General features: G+C 42.7%; 1 protein-coding gene across 1 annotated transcript in view; it reads right to left on the bottom strand.

Annotated features, from left to right (window-relative positions):
• LOC115082306 (ankyrin-2-like) overlaps window positions 1-19,461 on the bottom strand; it is a gene marked incomplete at its 5' end in the record, with an annotated part of 117,125 nt that overhangs the window by 37,781 nt on the left and 59,883 nt on the right. Inside the window, 3 exon segments of the mRNA XM_029586537.1 lie at window positions 3,167-3,446; window positions 9,225-9,371; window positions 10,753-10,884. Coding sequence (XP_029442397.1) covers window positions 3,167-3,446; window positions 9,225-9,371; window positions 10,753-10,884 — 559 coding nt within the window.

Raw genomic sequence — 19,461 nt, 5'->3', positions numbered from 1 at the left:
CCGGTGCGCACATATGGACACGCTGAATTTATAACATGCATGTTATAAAATCCGATGGCCATGCACGCATGCATGCCAGATTTTAAAATCCGTGCACGCATATGCGGTTGGCCCACGACATGCGCACGCAGGGGTGAGAAATTTTATAAGCTACACATGGAAATGCGATTGGTTGGTCCCCAGTTCCCTTCCAGTCCGCTCCAATTAAGGAGTGACTGGGAGGGAATTCCCTAACCCTACCCTTCCTACCTTTTCCCCTCTCCTCCCCAACCTCTAACCTAACCCTACCCAGCCCCTAATTTTTTATTTAATACCTACTGCTCCTCCAGAGCAGAAGTATCTTCCGGCGCATGCTTCCCTGGGACAGCGGCTAATAGCCCTGTCCCGGCCTACCCCTCCCCCCCCGCCCCACCCCTCCCTGCCAAGATCACGCTCCCTGGGCCACCCCTTTCAGCAAGCCCGGCACTTTGGGCGTAATGGGGGTTAACCGCGTGGCTGGGCCCATTGTAAAATATGCGCAGCATTTGCAAGGCCCGGCCATGCCCATAACGCCCAAATGTACGCGCGTGACTCTTAAAATCGGACTATATGCACCTAAATCTGCTTAAAAAAATTATCTGGGTAAAACTATGCATACACAATTGCACCTGCTAATTTGTGTGTGGAATTTTACTGAGAAGCTTTCCATGCGTATTTTTAAACATCTGCCCTGACTATGGGCCTCATTTTCTAAAGTATTGCAGGCCCCGCCTCCGGACCGTCCCGCCCCCAGACCACCCCTTTAGTAAAGCCCCGGGACTTACACGCGTCCCAGGGCTTTACGCACATCACCGGGCCTTTTTAAAATAGGCCCAGCTCGCGTAACCCTTTTAACATCTGGCCCAATATTTCTTTACAGAGAATGTGATGAATGCATGGAATGGCCTCACAGTGTAGGTGGTGGAGACAAATACAGTATCTGAATTCATGGGATAAATACAGGGGATCTCTAAGTAAGTGATGGGAATTATAATGCTAAATTAATTGGATGGATGGGCAGACTAGATGAACCATACAATCTTTTCTGTTGTCATATTTTTGTATTTCTAAGAATAAAACAGAGAATATCATAATACCTCTGTATTGCTCCATGGTGCACCTCCATATGTGCAATTCTGGTTGCTGTAGCTCATAAAAAAGATAGCAGAACTAGAAAAGGTACAGAGAAGGACGATCAAAATGATAAAGAGGATGGAATGCCTCCCCTATAAGGAAAGGCTAAAGAGTTTAGGGCTCTTCAGCATGGAGAAGAAACAGCTGAGGGAGGATATGAAAGTGGTCTATAAAATCATGAGTGGAGTGGAACAGATCAATACATATTGTTTGTTTTATTCTTTAAAAACTAAAAAGACTAGGGAACACTCCATGAATTTATTAAGTAGTACATTTAACACAAAGCAGAGAAAATATGTTTTCATTCAATGCACAATTAAGCTCTGGAATTAGTGCTGGAAGATACGGTAAAGGCAATTCACGAAGCTGGGTTTAAAAAAAGGATTGGACAAGTTCCTGGAGGAAAAGTCCATAAACCGTTATTAACCAAGTAGACTTGGGGAAAGCCACCGATTATCCCTGAGTGTAAGCAGTATTGACTCTATCTTCTATTTGGGATACTATAAGGTATTTTTGATCTGGATTGGCCACTGCCGGAAACAGGATTCTGGGCATGATGGACCCTTGGTCTGACCCAGTATGCTGTTCTTAAATATGTTTCTAGAGGATGAGCCCAATAGCCATTATTTAGCTGAATAGCCACATGTATCACCACCTCCCACTTCTGGCAGTGTGCAGTATGGAATTGGATTTCCTATTTCAGACTGACCACTGTCATTGACAGGATGCTGGATATGATGGACAATTATTATGACCCAGATTCTTAAAATCACTTTTTTTTTTTTCTACACATTTGCCGCTGTACCGGGGAAGCGAATCCTGGTGCGCGCAAGTTGCTACTGCTCTGTTGGAGCAGTAAGCAATAAAATAAGAAAAAAAAAAGGCAAGCGAAAGGGTTAAGGGTAGGGATTCCCAAACCTGTCCTGGGGACCACACAACCAATCGGGTTTTCATGATATCCACCATGAATATGCATGAGATAAATTTGCATATACTGAGTCTCCAAGGTATGCAAATGTATTTCATGCTTATTCATGGTGGATATCCTGAAAACCTGACTGGCAGTGGGATCCCCAGGACAGGTTTGGGAAGCCCTGGTTTAGGGGGTGGGGAGGAGAGGGGAAGGGGATGGGAGATTAGGGTAGGGAACTGGGGAAGGCCGCAATGCGTCACCGTGCAAAACTTGCATAATTCCTCCACCCCTTGTGCGCGCGGCCCAACGATTTTATAACGTGCTCGCCGGCACATGCACATGGACGCACACGCGCATGTATTAAAATCTACCCAATTGTGCATAAACAATATAAAACTCTTTGAAGTCCCCAGTAGAGGGCTGAACCATCCCAAGGCAAGGAACGAGACGTTTTCCTTCGCACATGAATACATGTGTGGGTATGCAACATTCAATTGTACCATTATGCACCTTTGGGAAGCAGGTCAAATTGTTCGATTTTTGAGTTGCCCAAGTTGAAATGACTCTATTAAAGCAATAGCACTAGCAAAACATTTTTGGGATATTTAAATCCATGGTTAAACAGACAAAATCATTACAATCCCCATTTCATTCTGTTTCAGGTTCTATATCTGATGAGATCTCAATGTACAAAAATTCTCAAAGCTCCTCCAGGTTAGGCACTCCCACCAATACAAATTTAAACAAATCAGAACTCTATACAGGAATCACACTGATAACATTTATGAAAAGAGCACATATAGCTTGAGAATAAATGCCTAGAAGAATATTGCTCAAAACAAATAGTGTGACCATAATAAAGGTGCCCATTCTTCCAAAAAAGCATGTGAATAAAAATAAAATATTCTAAGACAAGAAGAAAAAAAGCCAAGTTTAGAATTAAGACATGGGCAAGTGGATGCTTTGAAGAATTTTGCTGCTTCAACGCCCACAGCAATTTCAACTATACTGCCAAACACCTTATTTTTTTCTCTAAAACCATAGTCCTTGAAGAAACATGAGATAAACAATGCAAGGGCTTGCTTATAGTTTGAAACTTACAGACATTTCTGTTGTCCAGTTGATGAGCCTTCTGACATAGCTCGTGGCTTCCCCGAGTGCTGCACTGCTATCCTCTCCCTCTGTACTTGACGAGAGAAGTCGGACAATGACACATCTGCCTCAGTTCTTGGCATGTTCTCTGGCAAAGTGTAACTAACTGATATGTCCTCCTCAGAGACAATGGGAGGGTGATCAGGTGTCTCACAATCTTTAGACTCTGGACAAACCCCATCAGCCCTGTGTCTTGAGATGTTCAGCTCCTCCGTAAGTACAGAAAATCCTACAGATGAGAAATGACACAGTTTAATAACATCTTATATTTATATAGATGATGTTGGCAAATAAGTATCACTTGTTACACCTACCTGTATTTGTAGTACCTATCTACTGTGCTGCCACAGATGCTTCTAGATCTCTGATCATCCCCCTCACTTGCTCTGCCACTTTGAATCTGTTCTAAGTAAGCTTGAATTTTGTAATTGTTTTGTCTCTTATTACCTATGCTAAAAGTCTGTTCAAGATCTCCTCCAACCTCTCAGTAAAAAAAAACATCCCTACCCCTCACAAAAGTGGGTCCCACTGACCATCATACTGAGTCCTTTGGCTTTGCCAACATATTACTCTGTTTATAATTATCTTCCCATCTCTCAGACTGACTTGCTTGGTCACCAATCTTCTATATAGATCAGCATGGAAGGCCTTGCTGAAATACATATGTCACATTTAGTGAATCTCTTTGTCTATCAGTATGGGAGCCTCATCAAATAATTCAATCAGTTGTGTGGCAAGATCTCCCACTTTGTGTTAACTGTGTTGCCTAAAATCCCATAACTCACTGGCTTCAAATTGTTACATTATCCTATACTTAGTGATTCCATATTTCTGCTTACTGCTGATGTCAGCCTAACAGGTCTGTAATTGTCTGTTTCTTCTTTATTCCCATTCTAGTACAGCAGTACTACATCTGCTCTATTCTAGTGTATTGCAACCTTCCTTGTTTCTAGAGAGACGTTTAGTAGAGCTCTGAGGGGCCTAGCCAATACCTCCTTGAGCTTTCAGCACTGTAGAATGTACCCCAACAGGTTCCATTGCCTTGTCTGCTTTCAACATTGCCAGTACTTTGAATACTACCTCATAAAATGGTAGTATGTACAACCATGTGATGAAGTGGCTCCCTTACTTTGGTTTGAAAGATATTCCCAGAGGAAGGACTATAAAATGACAATAATAAGACCATATTATAGGCCACAAAAACCCAGGGCAAGGAAGAATTCTCTATGGACTATATCTCCCAGAAAGACCAGGGAGGCTATAGAACAGTTGAGCTTTCTGATGGTGGAGTTCCTTACTGTTGGAAGAGTGAGAACTCCAATCTTCCTGGAAGCATAGCAGAAGTATATAGGGAGAGAACCAGAGAAGAAATGGAGGAGGGGTGAAATTTCCCTAGGGAGAAGAGTGGTAAAACCCTCCTTGAGGATGAGGAAGGAGAAATAAAAGAGGAGCCAGAGGAGATGGAGGTGGAAGGGATAGGTGAACCCAAGGACATGGAGATAGAGACCAACTGAGGTCAGTATTGTTTGAAATTGAAGAATTTTCTTCATTTAGCCTACAGACTCAGAGGGAAAGAGAGTGTGGCTCAGAAACCTTAGAACAGTGTTTACAATGTTTGGCAATGTTCTTATTGAGTCGAGGGCAACAGCAGCCTCTAAAGAAAGAGGAGACCATGGAAAGCCAGAAGAGAAGTGAATTTTGTGGTTGGCAACTGCAATGTGGAATTGACAATAAGACTCTGTTTTGGCACTGTCTAGCTTCCCAGAGGGAGGATCATGACAAATGCATACTCCCTTTTATTCTCGGTCCATCACCCTCTCCTAGTATGGTATTGTGAATACTGACCAAAAGAATTGGTTCCAGAAACCTGCTTTTTTTCGTCATCTTCATTTTCATTAAACCTGTCCTTGCCCTTAATTCTGACTTTTAGTCTCTATCTTTTCACATATATCTCAAATGTCATCTCCTGTCAGATTGAGCAATGCACTCCTCCATTTCAGCTTTTGCCAAGCTATCTTCTAATCATGTTATATGTTGACTAGTCATACAAGGAACCCTGCAAAAATTATGCTTGGAGGTTCAACAAATTAACAACAATGCAAAGATTTTTACCATTGATAATATAAAGTTTAGTAAATAGAAAAGCACTGAGTGCTTGACAGCCTTTTCATCTATTGCATAACACAAGAACTGACTATGGCAGGATTCTAAATCATATTAGCAGGGTTGCTAAATCATATGAAACTCTAAAAGGTCAAAGAGGGGAAAACACAAGCCAATGGGCAAAGAGTGAGGTACAATGGTATCGGGTTTGGTTACATCTCTAACAGCAGCGATACAACTATGTTAGGCTGCCATGGTTATAACTCTAACTAATCTGGGATAAACTTACAAGGAGCAGTGGTTACAACTGAATAGAAGTGGTAAGACTATATCAGGTTTCCAAGAAGACTGGGTAACCTACATGGAGCAGAGGTTACTAACCTAACAGTGGTGATATTGTGCATCACGCTTCCAAAAAGATGGGGTAATCTATGAAGTGACCATTTTAAAACATCAATGAGCATATGGAAGCCAGATATTTTTGGACCATGACCGTGCTACTTTTGGTGGCTGGGAGGATGTTACAAAACTTGTTGGCAAGACATGGAAGGGGGGCTGGGTGCTAGATTAAGAACAGAAATTTCAACAAGTTCTGAAATAGTGCTTTTTCTTCTACTTCTCCTGGTAAGCTAACAGAATGTGGACATGCTTAAGAAACTTACGACATACTTCCATGTCTTATGGAAGATAATGGTAGGAACAGAGATGAGAGATCTAGTAAAAGATATGGGTAAGGGGCTGTTGCTATTGGTTTAACTATGTGAATCTATTGATTTAGGTTTTGGTTAGCTCACAGCAGCAAAATGTTGTTATTGTCAAGTTCCAATGTATATCATCATGTCTTCCATGTAGGCAGCCATTTTTTACTGGGTTTCTAAATATATCATCAGTTTCTGATACTTGGAACGATTCTCTTTTGTTATCCCGTCTCTGTAAGTTGGGCATTACATCAACTGTCTTTGCCTGGTTTACATCTTATCTAGGCAACTGCTGTTAGCAGGAAACTTTACAACAGGATAGGGATGTGAATCGTTTTAGGACGATTAAAATTATCGTCCGATAATTTTAATATCGTCTTAAACCGTTATGGAACACAATACAATACAGATTCTAACGATTTATCGTTATAAATCGTTAGAATCGTGAGCCGGCACACTAAAACCCCCTAAAACCCACCCCCGACCCTTTAAATTAAATCCCCCACCCTCCCGAACCCCCCCCAAATAACTTAAATAACCTGCGGGTCCAGCGGCGGTCCGGAACGGCAGCGGTCCGGAACGGGCTCCTGCTCCTGCATCTTGTCGTCTTCGGCCGGCGCCATTTTCCAAAATGGCGCCGAAAAATGGCGGCGGCCATAGACGAAAAAGATTGGACGGCAGGAGGTCCTTCCGGACCCCCGCTGGACTTTTGGCAAGTCTCGTGGGGGTCAGGAGGCCCCCCACAAGCTGGCCAAAAGTTCCTGGAGGTCCAGCGGGGGTCAGGGAGCGATTTCCCGCCGCGAATCGTTTTCGTACGGAAAATGGCGCCGGCAGGAGATCGACTGCAGGAGGTCGTTCAGCGAGGGTTCCGGCGCCTCGCTGAACGACCTCCTGCAGTCGATCTCCTGCCGGCGCCATTTTCCGTACGGAAAATGGCGCCGGCCATACGCGTATGGCCGGCGCCCTTTTCCGTACGAAAACGATTCGCGGCGGGAAATCGCTCCCTGACCCCCGCTGGACCTCCAGGAACTTTTGGCCAGCTTGTGGGGGGCCTCCTGACCCCCACGAGACTTGCCAAAAGTCCAGCGGGGGTCCGGAAGGACCTCCTGCCGTCCAATCTTTTTCGTCTATGGCCGCCGCCATTTTTCGGCGCCATTTTGGAAAATGGCGCCGGCCGAAGACGACAAGATGCAGGAGCAGGAGCCCGTTCCGGACCGCTGCCGTTCCGGACCGCCGCTGGACCCGCAGGTTATTTAAGTTATTTGGGGGTGGGGGATTTAATTTAAAGGGTTGGGGGTGGGTTTTAGGGGGTTTTAATGTGCCGGTTTTTCGATTTTTCGATTTTTTAACGATTTTTCACGATTTTTCACGATATTTTACCCCCCCAAACGGCAACAATACGATTCCCTCCCCCTCCCAGCCGAAATCGATCGTTAAGACGATCGAGGACACGATTCACATCCCTACAACAGGATTCCTCTTCACTTTTTTGCTCAAGACAGGAACTCCAGAGGGCTCCACCTTATCTGCCAACTTATTTAATATTTATATTTGTCCAATTTGCAAATTGTTAGCAGAGTTAGGGGTTGGCTACTGTCTTTAAAATGACATTCATTTTTCGTTCTAGTTGTATCCTCTATAAGTGATGACTTGATGACAGTATCAAAATGCTTAACTATAGTCTTTTTTGTCAATTGATGACTTCAGGATGATCTTGCAGACCCTTGTACTTTTGGGCATTAAGTATTACAACTCTTTGCATCTTGGCTTACCTAGACAACCTTGAAAGCTTTGTGAGTGGTTAAACTTAGTGATCATATTTCTCTGATACTCATGCTCTGTGCTGGCTACTGGTGTTATGGAGGCTAGAATTTAAAGTTATGATTCTTATATACAAAGCATTGAGTGGTGATATTCCAATGTTTTTGAACTGTATTAAAAATCTATAAGTCTTCTAGTTGTTTAAGATTTTCTGGGAGAAAAACCTTGCCTGTGCCTGTGCCCATGGTAAGACTGTCTGAGACATGAGCTCTAGGATGTATGTGGTGGCCAAGTCCAAGCTCTAGAATTTGAACCCTGATGAAATGAGATCTGAAACATGTTTACAAACTTTTAGGAAATGGCTTAAAGCTTTTTTTTTTACTCAGGCATTTGGTCTGAATAACATGAGGCTTGGGCAGGATTTAATAATTATCTTTAAAATTTGTTAAGCATTTCAGACACATGCTCAACCAGTCTAGATGCTGCTGCGGCTAGTCTATATAAATATGGCATAAGGTTTAATACATTTCAACTTTTTTTTATTTTATTGTACTGTGGTGAACAATACATGCAGTTTTTGCTTGGTAATCATCTCGCAGCATCAATGTAGTTTTGTTTATATGATGCCTGATGTTTAGTTTGTTGAATTTGTGGCACTGTATGAATGCTGAATTGTCATCTGCCTAGAACTGTAGATACATGGGTTACAAATCTTTTAAAATAAGATAAATGAAAATAAATGTGTTCATCTACCCAATCTGGCAGAGAACCAGAGAAAAGATATCTAGATGGGGCAGACTAGCTGAGCCAATTGGTTTTTGGCACCAGATTTCAACAATGTCAACGCTAACAGGTCAGTAGTGGTCAGGTTTTGTCCAACAAATTGATAAGTAAAGTTTGACTTAGCAGGCCATGGAGTAGCTGGAATGCAAGCAATAGAATACAACTCCCCAGAAACCAACCAAGTTTATGCTGACAGAAACACTACTGGACTTAGGTAGACTGATGTTTGGGTAACAGTTTCAGTTCTTGCAACTGTTCAGGATTATTACAAAGCTTGTGGTAAGACACTGGGAGGAGGAGATGGATGCTGGATTAAATATGGACTGTCTATGCTCATCTACTCAGGATGGTAGAGAACCAAAAAGATAGCTAATATAACTGACTTTGATAAGGAGCAATATCCTACCAGTAGTCAAGTTTTTACAGCTGGCAGCTGAGATATATAACTGGGTACACTGATTGGGCTAATTGGTCTTTATATGCTGTTATCTACGTTGTTGCTATGCATTTCCTTTCCCTTGCATCTGCAATCATATGTACTGTTCCCATCTAATAATATCAGCAGCTACACTTTCCAATTCTCAGGCTTAGTATGTTGAAATATACTGCCACATAGATGGCATAAGTAATGACAAGTGAATTAAATCATTTATTGTGCTTACCTTCACTATGATCTAGTACTACTGTTTGCTCAAGATCTGCATAGGTGCGATCAGCGTGCTTTTCGATGAGCTCCATGGCATATGTTTCCATTAGGTGAACAATATCCATTCGGTTAATCTTCGTAAGACATTGGATAAGACCTGTGTCTGTGATGTCACAAAGAGACAGTTGATCAGAATAGAGTTTCTCTGGCTGGTTTTATCCTTCCTGAAAAATGGACCAGCCATACTGTATGGGTGCCTGCTTTATCCCTGTACATGTTTACATTGGTATGCATGAGTGAACTTGCACGCCTAGGTTCAACAAAACCGTATATTAGTAATGGAAATTGTGCTTTTCAATAGAATGTTTTGATGTAAAATTCAAAGTTTTAAAGCTGATACACTTATAAGATTGTAAGATTGTCTAACACAGGAGTCAGCCATGTTTTCTAGGCAAGGAGATAGTGACATGCTGAGCCCCGCCTCCTTTATGGGGTGAGGGAGGCCTGCTTCTTTTGCAGTGGAGGGCTGCTGCTGAAATCTTTTAGCTCCTGTGGCCCTGTGCAGCTGAAGTGGGTGTTTTTTCAGTGAAATTCATATGCATGGGGAGAAGGGGGACAACAAAATCCTTGCTCCTCCTGCTATCCAGCATGCTGCTCATCTGGCACACTACCCCCCCCCCCCCCTCCCTCCGATGGCACTGCATTTTCAAAGCTCACAGGCTGGCACTGCAAATCATGCACACTGTAAAAAAACAAATGTGTGCAGTGCAGTCATCAAAGACAGAATGATGTCCCGGAAGGGAGGTCCTTGAGATTTTGCCAACCCCTGTTCTAAAACTTTGTGAGACAAGGAAATTTAACAGGAAGGTAACTTTGCTTAGCTTTGAATTACAGCGATTGTTCTTTCTCTTTCTTGTTTTGTTTTTTTTTTTTACTTAATCTATCTGGAGATATATCAACAGTGTAACTACCAGATGGTACTGGGAGTTATCAAATCGAGTCCTGCTGGATGGCGGAACTAATCTTCAACAAATTACCTTGGATTGGTGCTTTTACGTGATGCCGAAGGTATACAAATCCGAGCTTGCATTGTAGGAGATACTCCCATGATGGCACTTGCACATATCCTTCACTAACAGCTTTAATGAACAGGAGAATGTAGCTTTTCTGGAAAGTAGACTAGAAATTTTATGATGTTCTTTCCTTCTACCACCAGAGTCTGGATCTAGCAGATGTTACGTCTGTTTTGACTAGCTAATGGGCTGGCTGTGTGGCTCTGTTTGCAGTGCTGTGTGCTAGGCTAGGAGAGGGTCAGGCACACTGCAGAGGCAGAGCTCTTGGATTCCAGGGACCTTGACTAGTTGAAGAAGCGCTATTGAGGGTAAGTGGAGATCTCTCCCCCCCTCCCCCCGATCCTTCTTGGCTGGCAAGAGAATGTTTTTCCCAGGGGAATGCCCACAAAATGAGGGGAGAAAAACAGTGGATAAAAAGTGACTTGTTTGTTTCTCTGAGCCCCAGTGATGCATATCATGTACTGGTCTTACCCGTAGCATGTTTCCCATCCCTTTCTAGCCAGTACTTCAACAATGCGTGACTCTGGTCCTGCAAGGAGTTGGGATTCTCAATTCGGATCTGATGAATCTGTTCTTCCGTGAAATCCAGTTCCCGTGCTAATTCTGTTAAAGAAAATCCATTATTGGTAAAGTTTTCTTGATGTTATTTATCCTTTTGGAGAATAGGGGAAAGGAGACTTTATAGTAGAAATTCAGAAGTAGCTTAAACTTTCTGTGGTGCGTCAGACTGGATTACACTGGATCAGGCCAGTTTTTTGTAGTCATGTGGTACTGATTTCCATTTCTCTGCATATCTGTCAGCAAGGCACGCTTTCTAAGTACATTGTCAAATATGAAGCTTTGATTTTAAAGGTACCATTATTGACTATTTTAACACATACAAATACCATATATCAGTGGTGCTTAACTCCTTTGCCTGGGCCCCCTCTCTGTCTCCCCTGCTCAACAGGTTTGGTTTTCAGGATCACCAATATAGTTTGTGAATATTCATTTAAGAGATCCTGAAAAGCAGTCGGGAGGCCCATGGTCAAAGAACTAACAGTAAAATCTGCGTTTTGAAGGCACATCATCGTGGAACGAGGTAGGCACCCTTGCACCAGCCTCCGGTAGCTGGTTTTCACTGGAGACAGCGACATGTACTTCTATTTTCACAGGCAGACTGCTGCTAGTGCAAGAAGCTGGCAATCAGAAGTAGGTAGGGCTCCTGACTTGTGGATCTGATGACATGATTGAGATAGAGTGGACAATATAAGCAGAGATATATATATATATATGATTATTCTAATAAATAATAAATTATTCTTTACGGTAGCAACTCATATTAATTGTAAAATTAATTGTCACTATATTATGACAGGATTGGCATAATACAGTGTGATTAAAAATTGCCAGATGACAGAGCTTCATATATACAGCTAGATGAGAACCTGACTATGAAAAAGCACCTGTGAGGACTTCCGTGCTGTATTACAAACTCTAATCTTCTCCAACCTGGACTACTGTAACTCCTTATTACTCGGTCTCCCTGCAAGTATCCTAAAACCATTACAATTATTGAAAAATGCATCAGCAAGACTTCTGTTAGGAACTAGAAAATGTGATCACATTACACCCTCACTGATTTCTCTGCGCTGGCTGCCAGTTTACTCTTGAATCTATTTTAAAGTACTAACGTTAATATTCAAAACCACCCATTCAACACCTGTATGATCGGCATGACATTACAGCCACACACACCTCAGTGAACATTATACCTCACTGTCAAAAGACCAAGCAGCAACTGTACCAATAAAAAGAATAATTCAACACAATTAACAAATAGAATAACAGAAAATGGTTAAAAACTCATACAAAAATACTCCAAACACCCATAAAATATTTCAAAACAGACACATCAATTAATACCCAATAATTAAAACTACTAAGGATTTTTAAAAATTCCCTGCTCTCCATACCTGGGAACTTTTGATTTCCAGAAGCCTCAAAATTGTCATGGATTAGCAGGCAGAGACACACACACATAGACACACACACACACCAGGCAAGCTCCCATTCATCCTCACACTCCGCGGCCAGCCCTACTCACCCCCGCCAAGGCCATGTACCTGATCCCGTAGACGCAGCTGAGGAGGCCGCCGCCACCGCCCTCCTCTGCAGCAATCTGACGCTGATGCACCTTCCCCCACGGGATCCCTTAGGTGTGTGCGCGGCTCGCCCCAACCTTTAAAGGGGCCGCGGCGGGAAACTCACCTGTGGTCCCATCTGATGACATCAGCAGAAGGCCCTAAATAAAAGCAGCTCAGTCCTCTCAGAAACGCCTCAGCAATGGCTCAGCTCCGCTTGGATAGTGTGTTACTCCTGCTTCAGTTTCTGATCCGGCTCCGCTTCAGTTCCTGATCCAGCTCCCACTTCAGTTCCTGATTCCACTCCTGCTTCAGTTCTTGATCCAGCTCCTGCTCCAGCTCCCCTTCGGTTTGTCTCCTGGATTCTCCTGTCTGCTACCTGACCTGACTTCGGTTTGTCCCCTGGATTCCTTTGCTTGCTACCAGCCCTGATCTCGACTAGTCTCCTGGATTCTTCTGCTTGCTGCCTGCCCTGACTCTGGCCCATCCGAATTTGCATTCGCCCAACGTTCGCCTGGAACCTTCTCATTGAGACCTGTGCCTAAGTCCAGCCGGTCCCGGCACCCAAGGGCTCAGCCCGCGGGGAACAAGGGCTGGTAGTGGTGAAGGTCCGGTAGGGTGTCCGCATCACCCCGGACCACTTGCCAACAGCGAGGACCTACAGCGGTCTCCGCTCCCTGTAGGAAGCATCAAGCCCGCTTTGGCCCAAGGGTCCACATCGCAACATTATTACACACACACACACACAGCCCCCCCCCCCCCCCCCCCCAGGCAGGCACTCGTTTATTCTCAGCAGTTTTGGAACATGGAGGAAGGCTGACAGTTGCTCAGCAGTGCATTGTTTGGAGGGAGATAGCTGCTAAGAGTACTCACAAACCAAGGTAGTTGGAATGTCCCAATAGAGAGGTGGTTGTAAAATCTGAAAAAACCCAGATGAATTTAAATACAAAGCTCGGAGTGACTCCAAACAGCCTGTATCATCTGATAATAAACAGGTTGCGAGTGTATATAAAAACAGAAATACAAATAAAACTACTTTAAAATGAATGCAAATGCCAGAAATATGAAAAATAAGACTGGAGACTGATAGGAGGAGGATAACCAGCGAATAAATTATATCGGCATGACAGGACAGATTAAATTGATGGACGAAAATGTTAAGCAAGGCATAGAGTCAAGCAGGATAAAAGTTTTTCAGGAAACAAACTGCACTCTGGAAGCCTTATGGATCGAAATCTCAAGGGTAAAAGGGGAAGCACACAATAGTGCAGATATAATACCACCTGCCTGGCCAGGATGAAGAAAGAGATTGTAAAATGCTAACAGAGATTGGACTGGCTAGCAAAAATTTGCAACACAATCATAATGGGAGACTTCAATTGCCCGAGCATTGATTGAGAAAATGTCACGTCAGGTCATGCAAGGGATAGATGCCATCAGTGTCTGCTTCATACAGTAGCTGGTCATGGAACCGATGAGAGGGGGAACTATATTAGATCTAGTTCTCAGTGGAACGCATGGCCTGGCACAAGAGATAAAGATGCTGGATCTGCTTGGAAGCAGTGACCATAATGTAATAAAATTTGACATAATCACTGGGGAATGAATACTAAGGAAAACGACCGCAGTAGCATTTAACTATGATAAAAATGAGCATAAGAACATAAGAAATTGCCATGCTGGGTCAGACCAAGGTTTTTAGTGTTAGCTAAAAACTGAAAGGAGCAATTCATAAGGTTAAAAAAGGTGTGGACGTTGTTTAAAATTACCATCCTTGAGGCCTAGACATAACATATTGCGTGCATTAAAAAAGGCCGAAGGAAAACCAAACAACAGCTGGCATGGTTTAATACTGAGGTGAAAGACGCAATTAAAGCTAAACGGGCATCAATCAAAAATATGGAAAACAGACCCAAATGAGGGAAGTTAGATGTAAAAAAAAATAATTAAGCAGGCTAAGAGAGAATTTGAAAAGAACTTACTGTTACGGTTGGCCGGCCGTGGGTCAGCACTGCGACCAGTCTCACTCACCCCCGGATGCTGCCAGCCTCCTTTGCTGTCGATCTCGGTGTTGCCAAACCAGCACGCAACGCCATCATGCAACCCTTCCCCCAAGCTCCTCTAGGCACACACATGCCTGATGCTCTCACTTTTAAAGGGCCCATAACAGGAATTCAGCCTTGACCCTTTTTGATGACATCAGCAGCTCCCATATATTTAAAGGCCAGTTTGCAGGACAGCAACACCTCAGCATCAGGTCCACCTGCCTTGCAGTGCCTGTTGCTACCTCTGTGCCTTGTCTCTCTGTTCCTGCACCTCATCTTTCTGTCCAGTTCCTGTTTCGTTTTCCTGCCATCTTGCCTTGCTGTGCCTCCTTGCCCTCATGCCTTGCCTCGTCTCTCTGTTGACTTGCCCAGTCCACCCTGCCTTATCTTGTTTCCCGGTGTGCTGCTTTCCCTATCTCACATGTCTTGGTCTGATTCTCTGGTTTTGACCTCTGCTTTGGATTCAGAACTCACTCCTGGATTGCCACCTGCCCTGGCCCTGTACCCAAATACCATCTGCTCACTCCCTGCCCTGACCCTTGGCTGGACCTGAATACCATCTGCTTACTTCCTGCTCTGAGCATCACCAGTACCTGGATTCTCTCTGACTGCCCTGTAAGGGGCACTCACCTGCTGGCCCCTGAAATCCAAAGGCTCAACCCATGGGGAATGGAGCTGGTACAGGTGAAGTTGCAGTTCCAGTCTCTGTAAGGGTGTGCCCGCCAGTTGTTGGCATGGGCCTAGTAGGTTCATCTACTAGGCTGTGTCAACCATACCTCAGTCTAAGGGCTTACATCCGTGACACTTACATAGAGGTAAAAAGAAGTAATACAAACTTTTTCAAGTACATTTGAAGTATAAAGCCTATGAGGGAGTCAGCTGGGATGCTAGATGACCGAGGGTTAAAAGGGTTGGTCAGGGAGAATAAGGAAATAACTGAAAAATGAAATTAATTTGTTGCCTTTGTCTTTACAGAGGAGGATGTTAGGGTCATATCCACAACAGAAACATTTTTTAATGGTGATGACTCTGAGAGACTAAATGGAATCACTGTGAAACTGGACGACATAATAACTTAGTTTGACAAACTAAAGATTAACAAATCACCAGGAATGGATAGTTTTCACCCAGAGTTCTGAAGAGACTCAAAAATTAAATTGCTGGTGATTTGCAACTTCTCATTTAAAACAGCCATGGTACGAGAACACTGGAGAGTGACCAATGTGACACCAAGTTTTAAAAAGGTTTCTAGGGGTGATCCGGAAAACTATCGATTGGTGAGCTTGATTTCAGTGCTGGATAAAATAATTGAAACTATTCTTAAAAACAAAATTACTGACCACATAAACAGACATGGTTTAATGGGCTAGAGTCAACATGATTTTTACAAAGGGAAATCTTGTCTTACCAGTTTACTAATTTTTTGAGGCTGTAAAACATGCAGATAAAGGTGAGTCAGTTGATATAGTGTATTTGGATTTCCAGAAGGCATTTGGCAAAGTTCCTCATGAGAGACTCCTCAGGAAATTGTAAGGTTACTCGACTGGAGGCAGTGTTGTATCATGGATTGGTAATTTTTATTTATTTATTTATTTATTTATCGATTCTTATATACCGCGGTACGTATAATCATACATCACCTCGGTTCACAGTGAAACAATAAATTAGCAACAGGCTTTACATATAACAGGTTAAACAGTAGAACATAAAACGGCTACAGGCTTTACAAATATAACGGGTTATTATTATAATTATTTGGAAAAAATATATAATTGGATAAAAGACAGGAAACAGAAGGTAGGATAAATGGTCAGTTTTCTAAATGGAGAAAATTTGTTAGCAGAATGCCCCACAGGTCTGTACTAGGACTTTAGCTTATTCATAAATGATCTTGGAGAAAGGAACAACGAGTAAGGGGACCAAAATTGCAGATAACACAAAATTGTTTTGAGTTGTTAAAATGGCAGCGGATTGTGAAGAACAGCAGTGGATGTGAAGAGCTGGGTTGCCAAATGGCAGAGACAATTTAATGTGGATAAGTGCAAAGTAATGAATGCATTTAGGAACGATAATCCCAACTACAGGTACACGATTCTGGGTTCCATTTTAGGAGTCACCATCTAGGAAAAGGCCCTCAGAGTCCTTGTGACAAACATTTTGAAATCTGTGTTCAGTGTGCGGCGGTAGTCAAAAAGGCAAATATAATGTTAGGAATTATTTGGAAAGAAATAGAGAACAAATTAAGCTCTGGAATTCATTGCCGGAGGATGTAGTTTAGGGCAGTTAGTATAGCTAGATTTAAAAAAGGTTTGGATAACTTCCTGGAGGAAAAGTCCATAAATTGCTATTAATCAAGCTGACTTAGGGAACAGCCACTGCTATTACTGGCATTAGTAGCAGTAGTACTAGGAACTTGTAGCCTGGATTGACCACTGTTGGAGACAGGATGCTGGGTTTGATGGACCCTCAGTCTGACTCAGTATGGCAACTTCTTATGTTCTTATGCTCATAATGCCCTTGAATAGATCCATGGTATGACCACATCATGAATACTGCATGTTCTGGTCGCCCCCATCTCAAAAAGGCATAGTGGACACGGAAAAGGTACCGAGAAGGGCAACAAGAATGATAAAGGGGATGGAAAAGCTCCTTTATGGAGAGAGGCTAAATAGATTAGGGCTCTTTAGCTTGGAAAAGAGATGACTGAGAGGGGATCTGATTGAAATTTATAAAATCCTGAGTGGGGTGGAACGGATAAATAGGGAATGGTTATTTACCCTTTCAAACAACACTAGGACTAGGGGGACCCTCCATGAAACTAGCAACCAGCAAATTTAAAACAAATCGTAGGAAATATGTTTTCACAGTACACAATCAAGCTACGGAATATGTTGCTGGAAGATGTGGTCAAAGCAGCTAACATTGTGGGATTCAAAAGAGGATTGGACAAGTTCCTGAAGGAAAAGTCCACAACCCGTTATTAGCCAGGTAGGCATGAGGAAAGCAAGCGCTTATCCCTGGGAGTGCAATATAAGAAACTGATCAACTACTGGGGATCTGCTGGGTACTTGTGACCCGGACTGGCCACTGTCGGAGACAGGATGCTGGGCTCGATGGACCTTGGTCTGACCCAGCATGGCACTTTTTATGTTCTTGTGTTAAAATCCCTGATTATAGTTATCCAGCTAAATGTAGCCAGATAACTTTAAACCTAACCGGGCAGATTTGGAATATCGCTGGTTTGATATAAAGTTACCCAGTTATAATTAGCCGACTAACTTTAGTCTTAATTGGCTATGTTCAAAACAATACAGCTGGTCAAGTAGCAATGTGAGGCTTAAAAAAAAAAGAAAAGATTGCAGGCCTCCTGGCCTTAACAGGTACCCCCTCCTACCCAAGATCCAAATCCTGAGCCTGCTGTCCCTCCCCTCCAAACCCCATTCATCTAATATTGTGAAAAATATATGCTCCGGGACCAGTATCAGTCTCTCCCCCTTCCCTTCTCCTATTCCCAGGACCAGTTGAAATTAAAAAAAAAAAAAATTGCCTTTGAAATTTGCTACAATATATGCTATTGAATTGTCAAGAGGTTTTACCTGCGTTAAGTGCACTCAGTACGGATAAATGGGCATTGAATACTGCTACAATAGTATATTATAATTACACTTTCCTCTGAAAATTGTCTCCACTGCATTTAAAAGAAATGCTTTTACAGTGAAAAAAATACTTTTCATTTAAAAAAAGAATCTCACTATGACCTCTCCAGTTAAATCCTGAATCTTAAAAAAGGCAGAATACCTAGAGATAATTGGTCCATGGTATATTTTCTCATGCATAAAAAAAACCATACCCGGGCCAGCTGATGGGACATTTAATTCTGGCTTGTGGATATTTATGCTTATGCAGGCTTGTTCTCTTTTACCTTTGGGTTTACCTATACTACCTGTTTGTTTTGTGGTCATATGTTTTCTGCAAATCCATAATCCGGAAACTGGTAGTGCAGTTCCAGTTTTTCATGGAGAAAGAGAAGCAGGGAGAATAAAACCCTCGCCAGCATGGGTGCTGAAATTTTGGCAAGCTAGTGAGTTTCCCACCAGGCTGGAAAACAAATAAACCATGGTTTCCTCCTCAAAGACCTAGAAACTCAGCAGTGCCAATTGCTAGTTTCAGCAAATTTTTCAGGCATGTGTAGAATGAAAGCAGCTGCTGCCTGGTTTTATTTTTTTTCTGAAGTAATCTGTACATGAACTGCGAGGAGAAAGAGGGAAGTTACAGGAATGAGGAGCCGTGAGTGAGGGAAACTGCCCAACAAGATATGCTCCATCTCAACCCCAATATAATAAGTTACACCCCATGTGTGCGCATATTATCACACGATTATGTGCACAATTTTGTGCTTACAACTTTACTGCCAATTTAACAAGGAATTCAGCACAAACAAAATGTGAAGATAAATGAGCAAAAATGTGCAGACTTTAGTACTCCTCCATGCAAATCCCAGGTTAATCGAATCATTAGCTATTACTCCTCAATGCAGACAGCTGTGTAGGCTGAACCCATATATTCTTAACGCTGGAAATTTAACTCCTGATCAGAGGTGGAGTAGTAGTCTATGGGGCTGAACCTACAGTCTGTGGTGCAGGTGTCCTGAACTCAGGATTTATGAGCATAGAGCACAATTTATATACATAACACATTGTCTGTGCAGAAAACATGGTTTATGCATACAAATTATGTTTTATTTAGGCATACCTTAGGGGTAATGTGCTTTTTTAAAACTCCCAATGCATTAGCATTAACGCTAGCAGCCGCCACTCTCACCCACTTGGCTGTCTTCTCTACCTCCATGTACCTTAGATCACAATTACGCATTCACTTTTATAAAATGGAAAACACAGAAACTGGCAATGGTAGAATAAGGCCACAGTTTTTATTTTAACATATCAAATACTCCAAAACTCAGCCGCAAGAGTATTGACAGGAAAAAGAAAAAGAGATCATATAACTGAAAC

Source organism: Rhinatrema bivittatum, unplaced genomic scaffold (genome assembly GCF_901001135.1).
Source record: "Rhinatrema bivittatum unplaced genomic scaffold, aRhiBiv1.1, whole genome shotgun sequence".
Lineage (NCBI taxonomy): Eukaryota > Metazoa > Chordata > Amphibia > Gymnophiona > Rhinatrematidae > Rhinatrema > Rhinatrema bivittatum.
The sequence above is the reverse complement of the archived record's forward strand: the minus strand, read 5'-3'. Positions and strand labels throughout refer to the sequence as shown.